The 24782-nt window shown below is 41.4% G+C and overlaps 1 protein-coding gene across 1 annotated transcript; it reads left to right on the plus strand.

Moving 5' to 3' along the window:
- The first annotated feature begins 403 nt into the window (after positions 1-403).
- LOC143209622 (ribokinase) lies at positions 404-5812 on the plus strand. Its single transcript, XM_076425542.1, has 8 exons — positions 404-601; positions 772-1042; positions 1259-1391; positions 1748-1874; positions 2605-2766; positions 2834-2925; positions 3990-4181; positions 5119-5812. Exons 2-8 carry the CDS (start codon positions 993-995, stop codon positions 5293-5295), a joined length of 933 nt encoding a protein of 310 aa, XP_076281657.1. The 5' UTR covers positions 404-601; positions 772-992; the 3' UTR covers positions 5296-5812.
- Positions 5813-24782: the final 18970 nt, after the last annotated feature.

Raw genomic sequence — 24782 nt, forward strand, 5'->3', positions numbered from 1 at the left:
AAATGGTACTTAAGTATTACTACGAAACAATAAGAATAAAATAAAAAAGTAAATTTTAGTAACAATATTTTCAAAGATTTATTGCTTTTTCAAAAATACTCCGATTAATATATATATACATATGCATGTATGTATACAGTATACATATGCAATTATACATCATATTATTGTATATATGTATTGTATATTATAGGATTATAGCTTCTGTTAAATTCTATCTAGAAAAATTGATTCTGGTAATTGAAATTTTATTTATATTTCGTTTTGAAAATATTTACATATACATTGCCAAATAATAAAACGAAAAAGAAGGTAAATTAATTTTAATTTGCAGGTTTGCTCCACGTCCTACAGATAGCAGCAGGCGCTCTTTTAAAACCACTGCCATTTTATTGCATTTTATTTATATTCAACAGAGATATATTCAATTTTAAATGCCGTTTTGCATATCGATGATTAGTTACGCATTTATTTTTTTGTATTGAACTCTGTTATTATTTTTCGCGATTAGTTGCAAGTTAGCAAGTTTTAAAGAGCAAAAGTTCTTTTTTATCTCTTGCGATACACGTGCGAGCTGATAACACACGTTCACGCATGTAACGTAAGTATAGCTGTGCGAGTGCATTGAAATAAAAATGATTGAGAATAAAAGTACATTTTGCAATATTAACACTGTATATTAATTTCTCGATCTGTGTCACTGTCAACCTACAGTATTACATATTCAGCATCGACCTTGTTCGATCCTGTAATACGTACTGTATGTCGTAGGTTATGTTTCCAGTAAACAAATCATTTATCAGTTGCGGGATTTATTGGTCCATGTGATAATTGTGATAAAACCCGATAGGAAGCTTTAATCGTTTATATAAACCGAGTAATTCGTGTGTCTCCGCTAGAAGAAACCGTTACACTGTGAAAGTCGCTCGCATAACCGCCCGAATATTTTGTACCTCCGATTCCACAATAAGTGTTTCAATATTTTTAAAAAAATGTCTCCGAAAATCGTTGTCGTTGGTTCCTGCATGATTGATTTCACTAGGTAAGTCGGCACACTTGTGATAAGAGAAATTTGTGTTGTAACATTTATAAAGAACTGTATATAGGTACAGTTTTCATTTTGATTCAACGATACGACACTGTAGTTCCTTCTTTATGTTTCATTATATTATGTTTGTTATTATAACTCTTTTGATAAAATTAGATACCAAGACGGTAGTGCAATATTTACTATAGGAAGAACACGCATTTGTTTTAGCTTCTCTTCACGCTTACCGAAACCTGGTGAGACCATAATCGGTAAAAACTTTGAGATAAAGTACGGTGGCAAAGGTGCTAATCAATGCATAGCTGCAGCAAAGCTCGGTGCATCCACAGCAATTGTTGCTTGCGTATGAGAGATACTCTGACCTTACTTAATTATCCACAGAAATTCAATTAACACTTGCACTGTCAATTAGATAATTATTTAATCCTGGAGCAGTGTTATGCAAACACAAAATATGAGGACACTTCTGGAAGATATATGTTATTCTTTAAATTTAAATGATGATAGGCAGATTTTATTATTTATGAGGGAAATAAATGTATTAAAATCCTGTTTCTTGCAATCAATTTGTAATCTAATGATAGCTTATCCTTCAAGATAGACGTTACTGAAATCTTGGTGGTGCATGCGTTAATTTTCAATACATTTAGGATTTCATAAGAATTATGTTTCTTCCTTTAAAGTTGATTTTTCATACAGTTAGGCACAGACAAATATGCTGAGGAGTATTTAAAAATATTTGAGAAGGAGAATGTGAACACCTCACACGTTCAAAGAAAGGAGAACCAGCACAGCGGCATAGCGCATATCACCGTTGCCGATAACGGTAGGAAAACACTGTCAATCGTTTCAGATTGCTGCACAAAAACGGGCCTTCCGATAATGAATCTTAGATCGCGTCTCCATTCGTACATAGTGCATTCGAAAAGTTCCAGAGTTAATGATCAGGCACCTTCCACAGCTACCTTTTACTAGATTATTTAATATCAAAAATAAAAAAGAAAATGTTGGGTCGAGACGAGAATTTTTTTCGAGATCGAGACGGGTTCCCAAAATTTTGAAACTCCCGATTATGTCGAGATTCTCGAAGGTATCGGGATTCTCGAAATTATCGAGATTCTCGAAAGTATTGGGATTCTTGAAAATTTAAAAAAATTTGATTGTTAAGCTTCCTTTTGGTACAGTTTAATTATTCAAAAGCCTTTTAGCAGTAGAGCTACCAATTTCTAAACCAGACTGATATATATTCCTTTATGATAATAACAGGATTATATTTGTTCTGATTTCATAGGATTCTTATGGTACCATGTACTTGAACAAAGAAGAATTTCTCAAGAAAATATTTCTATAATTTCACGAATTGTAACAGAAAACATGTGAAATCCATCATTTTTATGAACGCGTTAATTAGTAATAGTACACAATTTTTAGTACGCAATTTACGCAATGTAAATAAGTGACTGCACGTTTACGTTTCAGAAAAAATGTAATATCTTTTTAATGTACCATATACTGTATTCCGTCGCACAGTCGCCCGTGAAAAATTTATTTTTCAGGGGAGAATAGTATAGTGATCGTGTTAGGGTCGAACGCGTTGCTGAGCGCGAAACAGGTGGACAACGCGTCAGAGGTAGTCAAAGACGCTCCCGTTTTATTATGTCAATTAGAGACGTCCCTGGAAGCCACGCGACACGCTTTAAAGCTCCATAAAGGTCACGGTTAGTTGCGTCTGGTAACGCCTTGTTGTTCTCCCGTTCAATGACTATGTAAAATGTAATGCGATAGGTTTGTCGATCCTGAACGGGGCGCCTGCGATGGAACACATAGACGAAGAGCTTCTGTCCCTCTGCGACATATTCTGTGTCAACGAGACTGAGGTACAGTCGTCACTGACAAATTAAGACTTAGAAAATGATTTGAGCACTATTATACAGACTGTCCCCAAAATCACGGTCCAGAAACTGGTAAAAAATGAGAAGTAACATCTTTTCCTTAGAAAATTCGTTTCGAACAGACGCATCAGCTGATTCCTATTTAAGGTGGTATTCTGGTATTTTGCATTTTCTTTATGTACAAGAGTTGTGGAACATTTTGTAAATAATCTAGATTTTTAATTTCTTCTAGTTCGGCCCACAACTGTATTTATACTGATTAATAAACAACTTGACTTGTTTGTGTCGTCCCATGTTTTTGAAAGCATACTCTAAAAAATATATAACTCACGTAATTTTTATTATCTTTGCTTAAAAAAGATCACACATATGCCACGAATATCACTAAATGTGAAAAATCCCCGTTACACATTATACATGTAAGATGAGTTGTCAGGAAGAAACAGGGAATAGACCGGAGACACGACACTGTACTAAGAATCACGTTATTTATTTGGCAAGAAATGTAAAAGTATTGAATTATACGCTATGAGATAACAAGACGAATTAAACACCGTTGAACGCATTAACGCTTATTGTTAGTCAACGACTCGTTTCAAATTCCCGTACCGGTCTCGCTCTCTTTCTTGCGATCAAGTGTCGATAGTTAGAATTTATAGGTGAAAGGTAGTAAAATGTACCCGGTGTTCAAAGGTTAACGAGGTTAATAGTCTAACGAAAAAATGTTACTTTTTCCTTTCGGCTAATTTTTAGATGTTGCATCAGTACATGGCCATTCAAAGCCATTTTAATTGAAGAACTTTCTTGACTTAGCACATGTTCATTCTATTAGGTTAATGCAAAAGTTCGTGCCCGAACCTATACCTACTGACAGTACAGTTAAATTTTGAGCAATTTATTAAAAACCAAAAGATTGTTTAAATATTGCTCTGAATAATGGTGCAGTAATTTTTAATAGTATTTCCAAGTTGCTATTCGACTGCAAAGGGTTAGGTTAAGGGTTGGAAGCAACTAAATGATTGAATTTAACGAAGTGGTTACCACTTTAGGCGGAAGTGATGACTGGGGTGGAGCCATTCGGGCTGTCGAATGTTCAAAAAGCTATTGATAAGCTGTTGGATATCGGTTGCAACACAGTTGTTATCACTTTGGGAGAGCTAGGAGCTGCGTTCGCGTCCAAGAAGAATAGGACAGCCACCATAATCGCTACTCCCAAACAAGTGCAACCCGTGGATACAACTGTAAGTTTTCTCTTCAATAATCTATGACCCCTTACGCACGAGATGCAAGTTCATATTTCCCTTGGATTTTATTGCGCGAGAGATTCATGGCCATATAAAAAGTTACCCTAAAATTTCCGCCATCCTTGATTGACAGAATTGCTACGTCACCGAATTTCATTTCCCGAAATTTTTGATTGGTGATGGAATGTTGAAGCTAATAAGATGAATATCTCTTCTTCGCCTGGGTATACCCCGAGTTCCGTGATCATATGTGAGTCACGGTGAAAGACTCTCATACTCGCGATTCTCTTTTCTGTACTAGTGCACTCATTAACATGTTCACCGCCGACTTGCAACCACAAAGATTAGATAAAACCGAACCGACTAATTGAATAGGACAGGAACTGAGAAGTCAAGAATTGTTATGTTAATTCAAGGTCTTTACAAATAATGGGTACCAAGTTTATTTTAAATTAAAATCTTTTATCGAATCAATTGAAGATTCGCTCATTTGCTTATTATCAATCACTCTCTCGCTCCTATAGCGTTTCAAATCAAATCAAATATGAGCAACACGATAGTTAATATATTAAATCTGGTGGACGGATGTGACAGTATGTCTGTAACATATTGTCATTGAAAGTGAAAAATGAAAGTTGATAACAGATCATTATGTAATTTGGTAGCATTCTTTCTTTTCTGAAAATGATGGACGACGATCCGATGTGTATTATTTCGACTTAGAGATTGTATTCTTTTGTCTATCTACCACAGAGAAGTATTACAATAATACAATTAATATAGCGTCCTAAAGGACTACGTTTTCCCTTCCCCGCTTTCACCCCTCGCAAATCCACAAATTCGCTAGCCGACGAAATGAATCCACGGTCATCAATTGATTTGCGGCTCGATAGGACAACGGACAGTATCGCTAATTCTCGTTATACATGCGCAGGGAGCCGGAGATGCATTTCTGGGCGCTTTTGCATATTTCAAAGCGTACCACCCAGCGCTTCCGACGAACGAGTGCATCCGAAGAGCCTGCATAGTCGCCACAGAATCCGTCCTGAAGTCTGGCACCCACGCAAGCTTTCCAACCAGGGAAATCTTATCGCCGGAATTGTTTATATGAGTCAATGAAAAACGATTCTTGTACCATTAGCGTACCCAAGTGTCCTTCTCTGTCGTGCAACAATTTTTGTTCGACGTCCTTGCAGTGTGATGATTACACTGTGGATCTTCATGTAAAATAAAATTGTTGAGCATCAAATCGCAGGCTATAGGAGCAAAGTACAAATTTATTTTCCTCGTCAACACGTTGATTGCCACGCCATTGCCCACAAAAGTCACACAAAATCAAAACAACTTATTTTATCAAATATTATTATGTGTATACTGTATGTATAGCAAAGGTGCCTAACGCTGATCTGCGAAACAGATGTGGCTGCTTCTTCACTTCGCCTACTCGACTTTTCCTTCGGAACGAAATTTACGATTGTACATGTATACGTAGTAGTAGTGAGTAACCTGCCGGTGTAAGCGGCGTGGAGCGAGATGGTGTATTGACGTTGACTAATGCGATACGAGTTCAACGGGCTAGGACACTACAACCTTGAAATGATCTTGAATGCAGAAATTAAAATAAAATGACATCAAATTAAAATGCGACTTTTATTTTATCAACTGTTCAAAGTGGTGAACTTTCGGCAGTTATACACGCGTGAAAACGTTTGGTAAGACTTTCAATCACACTTTGGATTGTTTCCGGTGAGATAGTTGCACAGGAGTGAATAATTTTTTCTCGCATGATTCCAGGCGTTGGGGCTCGTTTTCTGTAAACGTCATCTTTTAATTGACCCCGCAAAAGCTAATCAAGGGGAGTAAGTTCTTTTCCACGTCCGATCCAACGATTTGAGAATTTATTATTTAAGAACTCTTTCGCAGCTCGTAAAGCGTGAGCTGGACAGCCATCGTGCTGGAACCACGCGCCGGTACGAATATCTTCTAAGAGAGACGGTATATAATTTCCTAGAAATGTGAGATATATCTGAGTGTGCAGAAATCTGAGTTCCATTGCACAATATCCCAACGTTTAAAACTGGAATTTCTGAACGGCTGGTCGGAGATCATTTTTATTTAAAATGTCGTCTTCGATACGGTAAACTACCGGGCCTTCTTATTGTCCATCATATATCACGTCGATAGCAGGGACCATAGTTAATACATTCAGAAAGGTGGCACGCGACGAGGCCCGGGGCGTCGTCAAAAAACCGATTCAATCAAACCGGTAACAATCTCGTAAAAACCCTCATCCCATTGGAATCTATCAAACCCATCCTAAACGATCGTGAAAACTTAACAGTAATCCTCATCTTATGTTAGGATAATATTTCATTGGATTATACATTGAAATCTTGTGAAGAACAATATCGGACAAAATGCTCGGGTACCCCTTAAAAATTTTCCCATAAAATCGAACACAATGTACATGTCCAGTTATTTTTCTGACCGGTTCCACCGAGTAGCAGCGCAGAAAGTTGCAGCACGGATCAAATCCTTGCAACCTATTTCCACAAATCTTCATCTGCAAGCTGTCTGGGCCCATTCGAAGCTATCAAGATCACTCTAATCATCTTTGTTCGCGTTTCTCGTAGAAGGGAAAAGGACAATCGGAGATGCTGCATTGCGCAAGGCCCGCGTGGGTAGCTTCCGCCAGAAATCTCTATGACGCGATAAGAATACAATCCCCGAGTGCATTATATGCGTATAATGCGTAAGAATTCCGCGGTTACGACGACGGTCGTGCGTAAATGCCGGCAGGATAAACCACAAACTGTTCGTGCGCGTTCGTGGGTGAACGGACTATCACACGGCAATCTATCAACAACCCATGTGGCGTTTCTCCCAATTCTCCCGATTTTCCGGGAAACAATTCTACAGGGCTTTTTCTAACAAACATTTCTCTTGGACTCTCTCTCGCCCGCGTGTGCGCGTGTGGGGACGATGACGCGCTTACTTCGGGTACGCCGGGCCCCCGGTCTAGCCGGTCGCCAGACTCACGCAAGAGGAAATGTTCACGGGGAAATTGTGACGTCATGAGAATCCCTTCTCGAAGACCCGTCGCGGTGGTAGGCATGAATGGGAAGCGACGCTCACTCATGGTGTGTAAACCCCGCTCGACGAGGTGCCAACTGGGAAGCAAGATGGGGGTACGCGTGTCACCTCAACGTGGTGGGGAATGCTCCTCCTGGGATACAATAAAATATCCTTCCGATTTTGCTGATCGTTCAGTTTTCAACGTACCACTGGCAATCGACCAGACACCTGTAGACCTATGTCCTCTTCATTCGAGGCATCATCTTCAGCCGTTAACTAACTTGGGTGCCCCTGGTCTGCACAGTGCTGGAAACTGATCAGGATAGAAGTCCTCTTCATCCACCGTCTTCGATCTTCAACCGAGTGCCCCTGGTCTGCACAGTGATAGGCGATTCTGCTTCCTGATCTTGTAATTTGCACTGGTCTCAGGGCAGAAGTCGTCCTCTTTACCCAAGGCACCGTCTTCAACCGCAATCGCACGGCCAGGAATCGTACGGTCCAAGGCACAACCCTCTCGATCATCAAAGCAACGATTCCTCGGTAATTACCGTTTGCGGCCTCTCACTCGATCCCGATTGTGTCTTAAGACGCTCCGAGATCTTCAGAAGCTGGACGATTATCTTTGTGTCGGTCGATTTAGAGGACCGTGAAGGCCGTGAAGAGGACGAAGAAAGACGAAGAAGGGCTAAGAAAAAGAACTGAATTTCGGTCCATCGTTGAAGCAAAAGAGAAGATGTCGCTCTACGGTGTCCTCCTGATGATCCTGCTGCCCATCTCCATGGCTGGCGTGCTGGCAATGCCTGGCCATCATCATAAACCGACACCACATAGAAGACCCCATCATCATAGACACTCGCAAGACCATCCTGATCATCTATCAGCCAGACATCACATCAGGCATCATCCCCACCTCAAACAGTTTGATGACGGTGAATTGAATGTCCTTTCATTGGAAGAGTCCCAGAAGGAGCAGAAGAGGGATCAGAGACATAGCGAGGACGCATTGACTTTTGTGCTGGAGGAGGATGGTTTGGAGAATCGGTTTAAAGCAGCGTGCGGGTACACAGTTGAGGTGGTCCCCTGCACGGGAAACAGTTGCACGAAACAGTATTTGAGGCACATCAAGTGCAACCATACCGGGCACAGCCACGGCAATGGATATTGCATCCAGACGTTCAGGAAAGTGAAAATGAATTGCAATGGTTCGTCAGAGAACTCCACACATTTGTACACCGGCTGTGTTTTCGCCACGCAGAACCTGATCAAAGGGTTACCTTCCACCAAGAACGACTCTTAGAGAACGATCAACCTAATCAAGTTCTGGCGCTAAGATCGGTTCTCAAGGTTCGCATCACCAGAAGTCTCTTCGCCTTATCTATCAGTATTTCGTACATGTCTCCGTATTTATATTTTATTTATTACCCTCCCACTGTGTAGTGATCAACTTTTTCCATTTATTTTTTCCTTCACGGAACTGTGTTCATCGAACTTGTGATATATCGGGCGAGGACAAAAGATCATCACCTTACCAAGAGGTCATCTCTTTAGTCATCGTTCCCGATCGTTTTGTTCCCTCATTTCGTTAGGTGTATCTGATGTTTGCTCAAACTGAACGAAGCGATCGGTTCGAAACTCCTCGAACGATTGGTCCGATTTCAGTCGAAACAACAATTGTTCCTCCGTCACAGTATATTCTTTATATTTCATGCAACAACGCCTGTTCGCATATTAATCGCACATTAATCATCTTTTGCACTCGTTCGACACATCATTTTTATGTAGCTTCGCCGTTGTTTTGTTAAGATTTTTTGACGAAGCCTTAATTTTTTTACGAATTGTTTGTAACTCTTTTAGTCAATCAGGAACGAGTTTCTTTACCGATGCAAATGTATTTTTGACTCGTCGCGTGTTATTTTTAATTACGCGCCGTTGAAATCATCGGTGTAACGCTTATTACAACCGTCAATGCATCAATTACAATAATAGCTTGTTTGCCGGATGACGTCCGCGCGTGGAATCTCGATTTGCTCAAAGATTATTATTATGCAATAAGCAAATATAGCGTACTATTTATAGAATATCTTCGTGTTGTCGATAAACGTGTCGTATGGAGATCAAATCGCCGTTTACAAGGTTATCAAGCTCGCTTTAGAATCGCTTCGGATAATCCAGGATTTAAGAAATTTCTTCCAAAAAAATTGACTGAGCCAATGTTTCTGGGGAATTCTTGGATAAATTCGTCTTTCATTTGTTTATTAGTAACCCTGGATTGTCTTACTCGAAATATTTATTCGCTCACACGTTGCTAGAAGTCTGCATTGTATCGAGTTAATAGATTGTTCAATAGTATTATATTCAGTAAATAATATCCAACGTCGACTTTTCTACTGCGCATACGATCAAATAAAATAGAATGTTTTGTAAGCAACCAAACCTGTGTCTAACGAACTCTTTTGCAACGTTATATTTATTAAATATTGTTCTACTTCGACTTTTTCACTTTTCCAACGATCAAATAAAATTGAATGTTTTGTAAGCAACCAAGCTGTGTGTAATAAATAAGTTATTTTATTACGTTGCGTTTATTAAATAATGTTCTACTTCGCCTTTTGTACTGAACAAACAAGACAATAAAACAACGTATTTTATAAACAACCTGTTCTTTTAGTTCGTTTCATCCATTGCTCGTTTATCCCAATTCCTAAAAAGTTGTACAATATTTGAAGAATATCGAATATTGTATCTGAGAGAAACAAATATTTCAATAGTAATGGTACTTGCTGAATAATACTTCATTTCGACTTTTGTACAAGTATGGAAATAAAACAATACAAATTTTGTTAGCAACCTGTCTTGTTCTTTTCACTGTACCCTAATCGACACTGAATGTTGCACCGCAACGGCTATGGCAGACTATACAGTGAAAACGCGATCTAGCACCCATCGCCTTTTCCGAGCAGGTACAGAGATCGTGTAAGCAAACTATTTTTTTATGACTGTAGTTACTTTTATATTTATTTTCTGACTAATAAACACGGAGCGCGCTTCGAGCTTCCCCCCCGTGGAAGGGGTAGGCGAAGGGACAGTGATCATGGAGATGTTCACAGGGAGCTAGATCGCGACTTTATGTAGTTATGTAGTATAGAAATGCTAAGCTAGCCTGATCCACGCCGACCATAAACTGATTTAATAGTTAATTCTTTATAGCAACCATAAAATGTGACCGGCATACTAATTAGCTATCATAATACTTGAGGATGTTCTGGAGGTATAACGGGAGACAAAAGTACAAGAAATTCGAAATCCATCAATATATTGGCAATGAAAGCCATTCATGAGTATATTTTTGTTTTTGAGTGCATTTTTTGTGGAGTTTCTAGTTGCGTTTTTTCAAGGTTTAAATAGGGTTTGAAGTGGAATTTTATGAATTCTCCATAAGAAGACGTGTTAAAATGTGCAAACTTTAAGTTGCTATAATTCTTAAACGGTGCAGTGAATCGAACCCAAACTTTGGTAATGTCAAATTTTCCAAAATTTTGTTGCGTTTTTATATACCTCCAGAACATCCTTAAGGGTTCTTTCGAGATTATATCCCTGTCGATCACCCCAAATCTCGATAGGAAAAACTTGATTTGGGTATAGGGTCATTCAAATGTCCATCTTTTTTAAAAGAGGTGCGTGAAGGGGCTTACATCCTCATTTTTTTAAAAAGTGCTCCGTTATGAAAACATTGCATTTGTTTAAAACAATTGCAAAATAAATAGTGAAAAAAACATTTTTTTCAAATTCAAATTTTTAGTAGACGCTCTTATGTTTTCACTATAAGCTCCTCACAGCTCCTTATGATTTAATGAAAAAAGGGTGACACTTTTTTTACAGGTCTTGTAAAATCAACAATTTTGAAGACATCGAAAAATCCTTCGAGATTCGTTCATAGGTCACTAAAGACTACGATATATTCGAGTTTCAACAAAATCGGGAACATTGCCACAAACAGTGTCCAATTTCGCGTGGAATGACCCTGCCTATAGCAAGCTCCACTGTGCGAGCGTCTACCACGCTCTTCTGCACGGGTATTCCCTCAGTTCACGTGCCGATCTGTATAATCACGACTGAATCATCGCCCGCTTCACTCCGGCACGCTTATGTGACACGCAGACTCGCAAGATGAAGGGACAGGAGTGTAGCCCGGGGGGCACAGTGACGCGTGCCCATGCTCCCAGATCAACTACTTCGGGGCCAATAGGAAAAATGCCGCACGACACGCTCGCTTCTCACTTCCGATTCCCGGCGCTGCCGATCTTTCTCTGTTGCGTTTGCGGTTCCTGGGGCCGCTTCCCTTCTTCCTCCTAGGAAAATGTCCTTACGACGCCGCACCGGATTCCCCACGACATTAGGCCGTTGCGTCAAACAACGCAACATTGTGACATCCAGAGATTCCCGATCGAATTAAAGATTGTGTGACGGATGCACGGTGACGTTCAATTCCGATGCTGTAACTGTTTTTGACGTAGATTCACCGCACCTTGGGTAACGGCGCTTTTTTCCTTGATGCAATCGCATTCGCCGGCCTTGTTTCCTCATTGCAGCATCTGTGGTCCAGGTTTTAGGGCTGCATCCAATCCTTGGATCTAACTTTTTCGATCTTGAGGACTCATTTCGATCTTTGGACAGAGTGTCGTCATTTCACAAGCTTCGTATCACTCGCGAAAACATTTTCCAATTTTTGCATTCGTTCAGCCTGCTTTTTGGCCGAAGTATCTTTTTTATCTTATAGGAATCTTAGGCGATTAGATAGAAAATAGACAAAATGTGTTGGAGATACAGTTTTTTCATATAGCTTCTTTCGCATAACGTGTTCTCTGAAAACAAAGCGTCCGCGATATCTGAATTTACAAGTGTAATTGCGCCTCGAGACAAAGATAACAACAAACGTTCATGGAAACTCGAAGTATTCAGACACACTGACACACCGTGTCACCGTGGTTTTCTTTCGGCACCTTCCACGCTCGGATTTCAATACGACGACGAAATGTCTACAATGTGGGAAATCTTCCGCGACGAGGTTACACCTTGATCGGTAATTAGCGAAATCTTGGATATGCAATACAGTCAGCGATCGCGACAGCGGCTCCGTCCGCCGATCGGAAACCAATTTGTCTATTACAGCTGGTACAGCTGGCTGCCACACACGGTTATCGAGTTTGTAAAACCTTTTTGAATTTCCGTTGCACAATTTCCTCATTGACTTTTATAGAGACGGGCTGTAATACAGTTTCCAGGTTTTTCCTATGTCGAAAGTGAACCGCTAACGAAATTATCCACTGACAGAGCTCTGCGCGAGTGCGCACGCTGCGCCGGAAGCGTTGGATTTTCAATGTCCGAATGTTTCGACACCTGCTATCAGTCTCATCCTTATTATCGTCGATTCTTCCTCGAATTTTAACTCTTCGTTAGTAAAACGTTTCGAACTGTTGTTTCACGTTCATGCAGAAACTGTTTTATGCCAGACATGATTAATTTTTCCTTCGCAAACGATTTTTTAGCATACACTGTGAAACATGATTGTTCGTGTCTGACGTATGTAGTTTTCAGTGGTATGAAGGTTTTCAAAAAGTTGGGAAAAATTTCATGAACTTTGAAAATACAATATGGACGGTCACCGTAGTTATACCTTTCTACAGTAAAGTCGCGATCTAAGCGCGACGAAGGTGCTCGTTTTAAGTCAGTTCGCCTACCCCCTCCACTGGGGGCATACTGTCTCGGTCGCAGTGTAAACAGGCCGTGTAATCCGATATCGGGTCGTGTATATCGGTGTGAGCCACTACTAATCCGATTAAAAAACTTATTTATTTTTTATGGGGCTTTCAATAACTTGTTTGTGAATCGCACGCGTTAACGCACCGTTCTCGGGGGCAGGGTGTTATCCTTGAAATGTCGCGAACCTGACTTTTCGTGTGCGCAACATTATTACGTGTATCGTTACCTTTCTGTTACCTGGGACGTTGGTCCCAACTTCTGTTACCTTAGAAGAGTTGGGGCCCCGTTATACACATTTCTCCCAACTTCTGAACTCAGGCTCTCTCCGCTTCTGTTCTTGCTACTTACGTGTATCGTTACCTGGAATCGGATATGTCGGTGTGACAATACTCGTTACAGTGAGAACAGCAACGCTGCGATGACGCGACAAACCTACTTTTCATGTGTAACGGAGAAAACGAACGGAACACAACGTGGCAGAATGAGATACAGCTACGGCGCTGCTTTCCTCTGTGAAAAGAAAGGAAGTCGGAGGTGTAACGGTCTGGCCATTAATTTCCTGGGTTCTCCCCAAGATTCGGCGCAAGCCTGGTTCTCGCAGTGCCAAAGAGTAGGGATACAACAAGAGGCGACACTTAGAAAGAAAACGACTTTTTAGAGAGAGAGACAACCCATACAACCAATTTAAAGGACCATTCGGTAAGGATCGGTAAACTTCGGCAATGCTCCTTGAATGCTCGTATATATTTTATAATATATATTGTATATAATATATTTAAATTATTATAATTTAATATTGTAATAATAATTATAAATATATATATTTTTTTCTTAGACAAATTGTCCATACTTTTTTTATTAGATCGTCAAAGTCGATACTATTGTTACGATTCTAAATCAGATGATATTGAAACTTCGGCATGACTCACACCTTCATTCACAAATATGTAAACGAATGGCAAGATCGTTATTCCAAGTTCCAAGAAATAGCAAAGTCATTCTGTTCAGAAACACTGTGAATCCCACGTTCCTATTTATAGAAAAGTTTCCGAAAAGTCTACAAATCTATGCATACCTGTAGCCGTTCCGATCGCACGTCACAAGTTGTGTCGAGACAATTCCAAGAAAAGGTAATGATATTCCGAGTTCTAGGTCCTTTCACACAGAAGTATCCAAAGGGTCTACCAATAACATCTTGCGTTGTCAAATATCAAAACTTCCTTCACTAGGCTTACGTCACACCAAAATCTCTATGCAACCTGTTGCCGTTTCGATCGCACGTCACACGGTAATAGAGCTCCTTTTCCAGTGATCTTTCGCAACCCTGTCCATTAGTCATAAATACGTTGTGTCAAGAGAATTCCAAGAAAAGTTGATTGATTACTTCGGAATTGTTGGTTCATATTTTACAGAGACGTTTTTAAAGAGTCGAACTATAACATCCAGAAAATACAGATCGACAGTTTCCACCGTAAAAAAGGGAATTCCCCCCTATTAAGCGAAAATGTCCTAGAAAGTTTCCTCGTACTTTTGATATAAATCAAAATCTGTACAATCTATCGTTTTGATCGGAAGTCGGACGATAATAGAACCCTTTCTTGATCCTAGCACTGCCAATCCTCGAGCCGTCACGTGGAGTCTCGAGAGGGGTGTGGGACTCCTCGAGTCCACACTCTTCCTTTACTCATTTCTCCCAAAAAGGATTATTTTTTTCAAGTTTTATAATGTCTAAGCGTATGATACTTTCTGAATATTTTGCATTGCATTTAGACGTATACTTATAAAATAGAATAATGTAAGATAAAGTATATACTAACATCACTCTACTCTGAACTTGGTTCTTCTGATGACAAACATGCCAGGATGCAATAATTATTCGATACTTAGTTCTGGGATTATTTGTTATTCTTTGGAGATAAGAGGAGTGTCGGGGCCCAATTCGCGTCATTGCCGCTAACTGACGCCGCGATACGTAGTCTGGTTTTTCCTTTCCATGCACTGTAATTCTTTCCCTATAGCAACGGGGACTCCTGCACAGTAAACTGAGATGTACAAACGACAATAACTAATTTTTTGACAATTTTCACCCAAGAAAAATAGTTCTAATTTCAGGTTTTCTAATCTGGCCTGCCGACTGTCGTCGAGGCCTGAGATCTTTTAGCGTTGAAGAAGCTTCACGACAATCCGAGGGCTAGAAAGGGTTCTATTGTAGAAAGAGCCGATTACTAATGGATAGGTATGGAGAGCTGGATAGCCACGTAGCCAGAAAAAAAGAGCTTCCTAGGTTCTTATATTATAATTTTAATATTTGAGTACAATGTAGCACAAATTTTATTTTTGAAACTTTAAGAATTATTTATTCCACGAGATCTTGATAAGAATCCTTTCTTACTGTCATTCTAGCAACAAAATAATAAGTATTATGTAATTATTTATACAAAGTGATAAATATAATGCACATAATAAATAATACAATAAAAAAGGTTAAAACGAAAACAGGATCGACGGTGAAACCGCTCGAAAAATACAAGAGCGGTTTATTCGAGACTAGGATGTTGACAGTGTGAGCGTCACTGCAAGAGTGCCTCCTCAGGAAAATTTTAGATCTAAGAACACCTTATTGCCAGCGTGTCCTCTACCTCGGTTTATTGCACCCTCAAGTGCCCTAGGTTTTTCCTTGAAAGGGAACGCATCGCGGTGTCGAGACGCACGCTGCCAAGTCTCACATTCGGCATACTGACCAACGTGAGACGAACTCTGTCTCCGGGGCCACTCCTGTTCTTGGCTCTTATGTGTTGACCTAGACCTTTTTTTCTTTCTTTTATAGTTCAAGGACTGTTAGGAAAAATGCATTACGCACTCGCATCCCCTCTAAAGATGACGGTCGAGGGGAAAGTGTGGGGCTCGACACGGTACTCTCAAATTGTATCGGCCCCATACCCACTAAAAATCCTAATAGTCCAAGACTCAGGATTGAGACCTTGTCCGCCTCCAACAGGACCAAAGAATGGTGAGCACTGCGACCCGCTATTCGCATTACTTCGGTGCTCATATCTCCTCGGATATCTACCACTCCTTTTTGTTTTTTCTTTTTTAGAACAGAGGAAAAAATGCTTTTACGCACGATCCCCCCTCTCCAGTTCCATATAAGGCGGTTGAGGGGAAGAGTGTGGGTCTCGGCTCCGCTAACGATGATAGACGGCGGAAACAGGACTAAATCCGTGCCCATACCCACTAAAACAACCTCTGTTCAGGGGCCAATTTTATTGGTCCCTTTTTAGCTCATTAGCAAGCCGGGAGTTGGATCACATGTGACCTGTTTTTCTTCTCCGGCCCTCCGCCACACCTGCTATTACGGATCTCTACCAGTCCTGTTCTTGTCTTCTAATGTGTTGACCTAGACCTAGACCAAGGATACTCGTTGCTTTCGTCCAGGGTCCTATGGTAATTTAGCGGCTGCGGGAGTTGCGTGAGACTGGGGGAAAAGGAAAGGGACCGTTTCGTGATAGGCTCAGTGAGACCCATAATCGTGGGTTGTGAGCCAAACCGACGCGACGCGCGACGGTCCGCACTCTGACCGACTCTGACGTACCGTCGCGTCGCGTCGCCTGCATTGCTATGCGTAAGTACCTCTACTGAACTCTACTATGTCCTTGAGCGCAGCCAATTCACGTTACCGATGTTTCGAACGCATGAGTCGCAATCTGGGGGTAGCGCATCCGATTCCCGGTACGGCGCTACGTACATACAGGCTATATATGTACCAACATGGCGACACTCTTACCTGTCAACAGCTGTCAACAGCTGTCAAAAACACTGTAAGTCGCTCAACTGTAAAGATTCATACCTTTTGAACCACTGATCTCCTAGGATCAAAACTTGGATTTTTGGCAGTTTCTCACCGAAATCTACTGGATTAGATAAGAAAACGCAAAAATTTCTGGTTACCCAAGGTACAGTTCAACCCAACAAACAATTACGAAAAAATTGATGAACATTCTACTTAATAGCACACACGACAGTGAATTATTTTAGAATTTTTATTTACAAAATCGACTTTAAAAAAATGTGAAAGTATAAAATATATTTGTTTCGCTTCTTGTTGAACGTAATCAAACAAATGTAACTTCACATCGCTGTTCAAACCCCAATATAAAGAATCTACACGTAACAAAATAATAAGTTCTTCTTCCAAGAAAAACAACGCTATAGGCAGTCTACATCTTCGGTGATACTACGTATTCTAGGATCATATTTTACAGAGATGTTTCTAAAGAATTGAACCATAAGATCCAGCACAAAAATAAATCGACGGTTTCTATAGTTAAAAAGGGGTTCGCCTGTTAAGCGATCGTGGAGAGCGCGTTGTCAATTGATCGGGCCGCGGCTCTTTCGAGCGGAGCCAGAGAGAACAGCTGTTTGCATCCGGCGGAAGACAGACAAAGTTGCGCTCTCGCAAAATGATAAAAAGAAGGCGAGGTTCCGCTTCGCGTTGACGGCAGGAGTCCGGCGCTCTTCCATTCTGGAAAACTGATTTTCGCCGGGCGGAAACCCGGTGCGATCTATCCCGGATGAATTAACAAACAACGGGGGGATGATTTTAACGAGAATATAAAACGGGCCAACGTTAATTGCAAATTGTTTCCGGCCCGAAGAAATTAAAACGAAGCACAACATTTATTTACGTTGCGTTGTGCTCGTCTTTTTTCCGACGCTTGTCTGTGACTGAATAATTGTTTCCACGTGGAATTTCAACGGTAATGATGATATCGTCTTCGATTACAATTTCTCGTGTAACTGCGCTCATCGGGCACGTACATATGTGCACACAGTCGTGAACAGAAGCATCGGCGGAGCTTGATTTCAATTATACCGTTGCGTTGCATAGAACTCCAAGGAATAACAAAAAAATGGTAGTTGCTAATTTATTAAATAAATTTTTTATTGTTACATGCATACACTGTTCCGTCCCGGAACGAAACTTCTCTTTCTTTCATTATTCTATGTATATTCTACGTACATTAGCGAATGTAAAGGAATAGACCACTCGAACCATCTTTCTCTCCTCTCCCTCTCTCTCTTTTTCTATCGAACCGCCTTTACTTACAACTTGCGACTACCAAAGCGTCGACTGTCATTCGCGTGCTACCTGAACACGAAAATCATAAATACAAGCATTTTTCCACTGACCATCAGCGACGATGAAACGTTGCCCAAGCCCACAACTAGAACATTCTGTACACTGCCTGAGAGCAGACAATACCGTCACACAGCCTCATTCAGTACACGATCAGCGAACCTACTACATATTTCAATAAAGCTATTTGTTACTGTTAAGAATTAACTTGTAGTAACTTGTTGATTGTGTCGGTTGCTTGATCGTCACAGGTAGCCGGAGACATTCGGATTAGATTGGTCAAACTCGAGCGCGATCTTTTTTACCACGCTTATATTAGCTTGTCATACTCGAAATTGAACATACGATTCGTAATTCGCACTAATGCTGTCCTGAGAAATTGTTAATAGAGTCTTGTTTTATTTAGAATGGTTATCGTGACCATACAAATATACGGGGAGTGATCGATCTAGTGGTACAAGCCGCAAGGAGATGAACCTACATAAAAAATTAAGTCGGAGAATGAAGTATAATGTGTTTCTTTGTTTAAGGTTTCGTTCTCGAGAAAATCGAGTTTGGAAATTCAGCGAATACGCGTGCCGTTAGATAGGAATCGGCTGATGCGTCTGATCATGACCGACCAATTCTACTTCCTGCAAATAATGGGCGCGCGAACCCAACGGACCTTCGAAAACATTTGTCTCGGAAACGAAACCTTAAGCGAGAAAACATCGTACTTCTTGTTTCACTTAATTCCTCAGAATCGAGTCAGGCCCCGAGCGGGTCCGAAAAGATTTCTCTACAAATCAGTATAACAATTTTCTGTTTGCATTAATCATATCCACGAGAAACGGACAATAAAAACGCGACCACCTTGTACACACGCGTAATGTATATTTCATTTGGGAGCCCATTTATTAATTGCGAAGTCTGTACGGTGCGCGCAAACAGAAAGAGAGTCGAACGGAGAAATTTCCATCGTATCTACATTGTTGTTTTGCGCCGAAAAATATTTTCAATTAACGGCTCGCGCGCAGAGGGGAAGATATCGATAGAGGGGTGGGATGGGTGGTGGAAACGAGGGGGTTGGAGTTTTTCTGGTATCGGATTTCGAAAGAATAATGACCGGTAAAGGTTTCATAACGAGCGGAACTGTGTGTTCCGGGGGTTTTTGCGAGATGCTACACTGAAATTTTATATTTTTCCACAGCGCAAATAAGAACATGAAATTTTCGTCTTGTTGCCCCGTGCTTCTTTCTCTCTCTCCTCCTCTCTATCGCTCTTTCTCTCTTCTTCTCTGGCACTCTCTTTTTTCTTTTACTTCTCTTCCTCTGCTCGTTCTTTTTTCCTCCTTTTCTCTCTGTTGCTCTTCTATATCTTTCTCCGTTCTTTTTTCACCGGGCCAGGCTGCGGAAAACTTCGCCGGGTTCCGCGGTACACGCCTCAATTAAAACTCCTGAAATATCGTTTATTATAATTTTCATTTTAACAAAGGAGCTGGCCAGGCATCGACTGGCCCCTGGCCCCCTGGCCCCCTATCCCCCGTTTACAAACGCTGAAACCTTGTTTTTCTTTAATTATCAGGTTCTCCTTTCAATGAAAGAAGGAGAGAGAGAGGGGGGGGGAGGGAGACGTTTACCAGAACGTTTTTCGACGTTGCGCCTTAATAGAGTGAAAAAACCACCGGCGGATTTTTTTTTCATTTAAACGAAACACCCCGCATCGCAAACAATCTTTTTTCCCTTCGGGGAATTTTAAAAAATCCTATGATTCGGGCGAGAGCCACGGAGGAATGGAGAGAGAGGGAGAGAGATTTCACGGGCTGCTTTTAATTCTTACTCTCGTTAAGCTTTTCACTCTTGGACCGGTACACGCCGAGCACGAAATTTTTGCGTAATCCAGAAATCTTTACGGAGCCTCCTGGCTTGAAGTGAGCCCTTCGGGTTGAAATTCGTTTCAGTAGCAGTTACCAGTGTTTAACAATTCTTTGGGAGTGCCAAATCATTTTTGAGGAAGTGAGTTCAGCTTCGAGACTTCGAAGATTGGAAACTGCTGCCCTCAAATGGCTCTTTCAGTACCAAGAATCATTTTAGCTACAGTTTATTGCGGCGAGAATAAAAAAATTCTTTGGAAGCTACAAAGTAATTCTCCAGTCGGTATATCCAGTTTCGAGTCTTCGAAGATTGGAAACACTGCCGTCATGAAACGGGTTTTAGCTACATAGAGTTTCTGGTGTCCAAAGATACATACTTTCTTTCGAAGCTATAAATTAATTCATGAGGTAGTATGTTAATTCCGAATTCTTCGGAGATCGGACACTGCCATCGTGAAGTGGCAGTTTCAGGCAGCGCTTGAAGTATAAACGGTAGGGTTAATGTATTAATCTGACGTCTGCAACTTTCAATGAAAGACAGCGTTATTGGGACAGCTAATAAATTAGTTAAATCATCTGAGGGAAAAAGCGATGATGGAGATAATTGAAACTGCCGGGACCCTACAAGTGTGACGTATCTCTGGAACCTCTATACTTTCCTCGAGAAAAGGCGGAGGTGCGTCACCGGCGAAAGCAGATTAATGACCATCTTCTGTGCGTATTCCAGTTTGCGTGTACGATCCGGTTTGAATCGTTTCTTCACGTCCTCTGCAATCTTTACACTGACATACTCTCTGTGTAATACTACTGAGAAATAGTAGTATGTACATTACTCGAAGAAACATTTCGCTGTTCTTTGCAACCTTTGTTAACTGTTTCTGCCTATTGCAAACGCAATTCATTGTTGAATAACCATCAACCAATATACCGCACACACCATTATCCCCTTGCACTATGATACATTTTACGGTTTCAGTGACCAGAACTTTTCTGCACTTCGTAATTTCCTACAAAAGGAGAATCTGTTGTATGCTTATATGTTCTCCGATAGCTGTACATTAACCGAACCAAAATATAATTTCATTTCGATTTAAAGGAAATTAATAGCATACAAAATTAGACTCTTTTCGAAATATTCAGCACTAGTCCGACACGATATTGTAAGGCAAGGGGTTAAATGCAATTCTATAAATCCTCGACACACTTCTCTCTGTTAAGCAATCGCGTGTCTTCAAAAGGTCGGAGTGTTATAAATTATACATACAACTTGCCACAAGGTTGTCTTCGGGACCAGAGTCGCCAGATCAGGTGGATTGACCAAACTAAGTCACGTATTTATTTTAATAAGACCGGCCCGCGCCGGGGGGGGGGACGTGGGCGAATAGCGTCCACGTCATAGAAGGGAATCCACGTAGAGTGGACAAGACAAGTCTTCATCCGGTGACTCTGCTCAGGTCTAACGTCTAACTAGAGGAAGTCTTCACTTCGATACATCCTGTCGCCGTGATAGGCAAAAATCTACAGTTTTTACTTCTTGAGCGCACACACGTTCATTTCACCGGCAGGCCTTATCCTAATTACCTTGGAACAATATCAATTTTTGCACACCAAAAATTCGTAGACTCCACCTCACGAAGAGTATCCCCTATCACGAATGTCATCGATTAAAATTCTCGACGCGGTCCTAAAGTCCGCCGCGATCGCAATTACGATAAGTCTCTGATTGAATTCCGTGAGGGGCAGATTTTTCCCGCGCGCTCGGATGGGTTTCCTTCGGGCCTGTCTCGGCCCGGCGAAAATTGCAGTGACGGTGAGGAGGAGGTGCAGCAACTGGAAGTCTTCCGGGTATCCATATTTATGAACGAGGCTTGTTTACTTTTTATTACGGGGAAACGTGATATCCCGCGGTGGCACGGGGCCCCTTTGTTCTTACCAATATTTTTTTTGCCACCCCCTCTCCCACCCGCGTAGGGTCCGGTGGCTAGTCGTATTTCAATCTCCGTCGCCGGTGGATGAATGCAACTTCATAAACATCGAATCGCGGTTTTCGATATTAAATTTATCGGCGCGCTGGCATCGGGGGCTTACAATGCCCGCGTGTCACCCGGTTTTCAATGGCCAACAGAACAGAGACAACAGCGATGGTCGTCGTCGGCGCAGGAGTGGCGCTTAATTCCCCGTGTTTTTATCTGCTAAAAAGCACTACGCGATTTTTCTCTGTTGTTTCGCCGGTGAACGGAACTTTTCGAGCGTCTTTTTGCATTAGTTCTCTCTCTCTCTCTCTCTGTCTCTAGCGCGCCCCATCGATGATCGAGAGTATCATCGGGGGGATCCATGTAGAATGTAGATCGGAAAAGCTGACGACGACACTTCCGCGGATAGTTAGTGGATGAACGAAGGAGGATATCCACTGGACGGGGAAATCGTTCTTTTTCGCGAGCCGCTTTCTCGTTGACGTCATGAGGAACAACGCCGGCAATTAACAGAATGGAGGAGCGTGCACAGGTGACGTCAACCGATTGACTGCGATGTATGTGTGCTAGTTGTGTCGCGAAAATGAGAGTAACGCGTTCAACAGCGGAGAATAACGCGCACCGGGACACTGGGACGCGGGGCTGGACGATTAGCATTGATTTACTCTGGGATTCGTTCGGGTGGATGCGAGAGACACCTGTACGAAATGGTTTTGGCGATGTCGTTGGAACTGTGTCTTCCAGTCGAGACAGACCGAAATCGTACGAACAATAACACAGTATGTATGAGACTAATACACTAACGATCAGTGTATTTTACTTCTCCAGCATGAAGAAATTGGCAATGTTGTACGTGGTCTGTCCGGAAAGTATCCGACCTTTGCTTATATAATATCTTCGTTGCTAAGTGGGCTAAAGCGGATAGCGCATGCTTATATTTGTGGCGACCTTGTGATAAGGTCGTAAGTAAGGTTGTAAGTACAAAACGTATTTTAAAAATTTTCAATATAGGCCTACATAAAAATGCTGTAAAATGCAACTTTTAGTATTTTTTCTACAATTCCGATCAATTGCAATTTTTGAAAAAAATTTTTTTCACATCCTGTAGTAAACTAATTGCTTGTAGCTTCCCAAAAAAGTTCAAATCGTATAGTACAATATTAAAAAAGTTATCGTCTCTTTTAGAGCGTCCGAATATTAATCCGAGTCACTGTATGTCAACGATTTTATCGTTTCAATGAAAACATAGTGTCGGTCAAATCGTGTCGGTGAAATGAGTTGTCGACGAACCCAAGGTAACCCGTAATAAGTGGCCCATGCAACAAATCTCTGCATGCCGTCATTTGAAAACGATACGCAGTTCCGTAAGTATCGAGTCAAGTGAGCGTCGCGTATTATAATGACCGAACGTGTGAAACAACGGACATGCATTCAATTTTGCCAGAAACTTGGACATTCATGTTCCGAGACCATTGGTATAATCCTCCGTACAGTCCTGATCTAGCTCTTTGCAACGTCTGATTGTTCCCCACAATGAAAAAACCTTTTAAAGGACAAAGATTTGCGGATTTAGAAGCAATAAAACAGAGTACGACGAGGCAGCCGTTCGCTGTCCCTAAAGATGATTTTAAGGAGTGTTTCCGTAAGTGGGAGGATCGCTGGAAGAAAGTTGTGGCTTCTAACGGACAATACTTTGAGGGGGACACTATTGATATCAACCAGGAATAATACTTCCACCCGCTACAGCACAAGGTCGGATACTTTCCGGGCAGACCACGTATTGTCGTCATTGGTCAAAGGCAGTGACATCGATCGCCAGCAGATTGCATCGAGAGTGAGTGAAATAATATGATAAACGGCAGATTCGCACGAGGCAGATGACCTTTTCCCCATTTCGCTTTAATTCAAATGACGTCAATTGCCGTGGGAATCGGCGTGCACCATGCCCGCTACTAAACTTGCTGAACAGGATTGCACTGGGGTGACCAGTTCAGTGAATCAACACTTCCCAGTAGAAGAACATAATTCGCGTCGACACTATTAATTCACCGACCAAGGTTATTGACTTCCCAGTTAGCCGAACGTGCTTCGAGCAAATATATTGATCAATGTTTGTAATCGTACCTTGCGAGCAAAAGGTGGAATTGCTCCTGCAAATTGTGCACTCCAATACCGAGCCTAATCAACACCACCCATTATATAGGTAGTGTTGGTCTAATGCGGAAACAGATGGGTTGGAATTTGTCGACAAGTTTTGGAGGCAGATTCACAGCAAATTGCTTACTGGGTAATATTGTCGATTAAAACATTCTCGGTGATTTGATACAAACCCAATTTTTGGTGATTAACTCTCGCCGAAACAATTTTTGTCTGGTGCCTACCAAAAATTGTACCAAGCAACGTTCCTCATGTCTTCCTCCCTTATATTCCTGCGCAGACACGCTAGTTGAATACTCCCCCTGTATAAATACCCTTTATTTTTCCGCGAAGATAACAATATTGTCTTTCGCTTTACCGCAATGGTCCTTCGACGTCACCGGGAACCCTGTAGATGAGAACAAAGGGGTGGCGTGTGAGGGATGTGGACGGTACTCTGCTTTAGGGGATGATTCTTTGCGTGGGAGATACTCTGAGTGGCAGTAGGTGATTTTTTCTGAAGATTGGACGAGGCAATTTTTAGTAGGCAATTTGTGGTATTTAGTTCCGAGGTGATATCACGGAATTGAAGAGAAGGGGATCGATTCGATAACGCACTCACTGTGTCTTCGCGCGAGAAAGATGATTAACACGGCCACAGGAAG

Source organism: Lasioglossum baleicum, chromosome 6, assembly GCF_051020765.1.
Source record: "Lasioglossum baleicum chromosome 6, iyLasBale1, whole genome shotgun sequence".
NCBI classification, from domain to species: Eukaryota; Metazoa; Arthropoda; class Insecta; order Hymenoptera; family Halictidae; genus Lasioglossum; species Lasioglossum baleicum.

Coding starts and splice junctions, on each gene's coding strand:
- LOC143209622 (XM_076425542.1), top strand. CDS start 993: ATGTCTCCGAAAATCGTTGTCGTTGGTTCCTGCATGATTGATTTCACT. Junction 2,767..2,833: donor AAAGCTCCATAAAGGTCACG/GTTAGTTGCGTC, acceptor GTAATGCGATAG/GTTTGTCGATCCTGAACGGG. Junction 2,926..3,989: donor TCTGTGTCAACGAGACTGAG/GTACAGTCGTCA, acceptor TTACCACTTTAG/GCGGAAGTGATGACTGGGGT.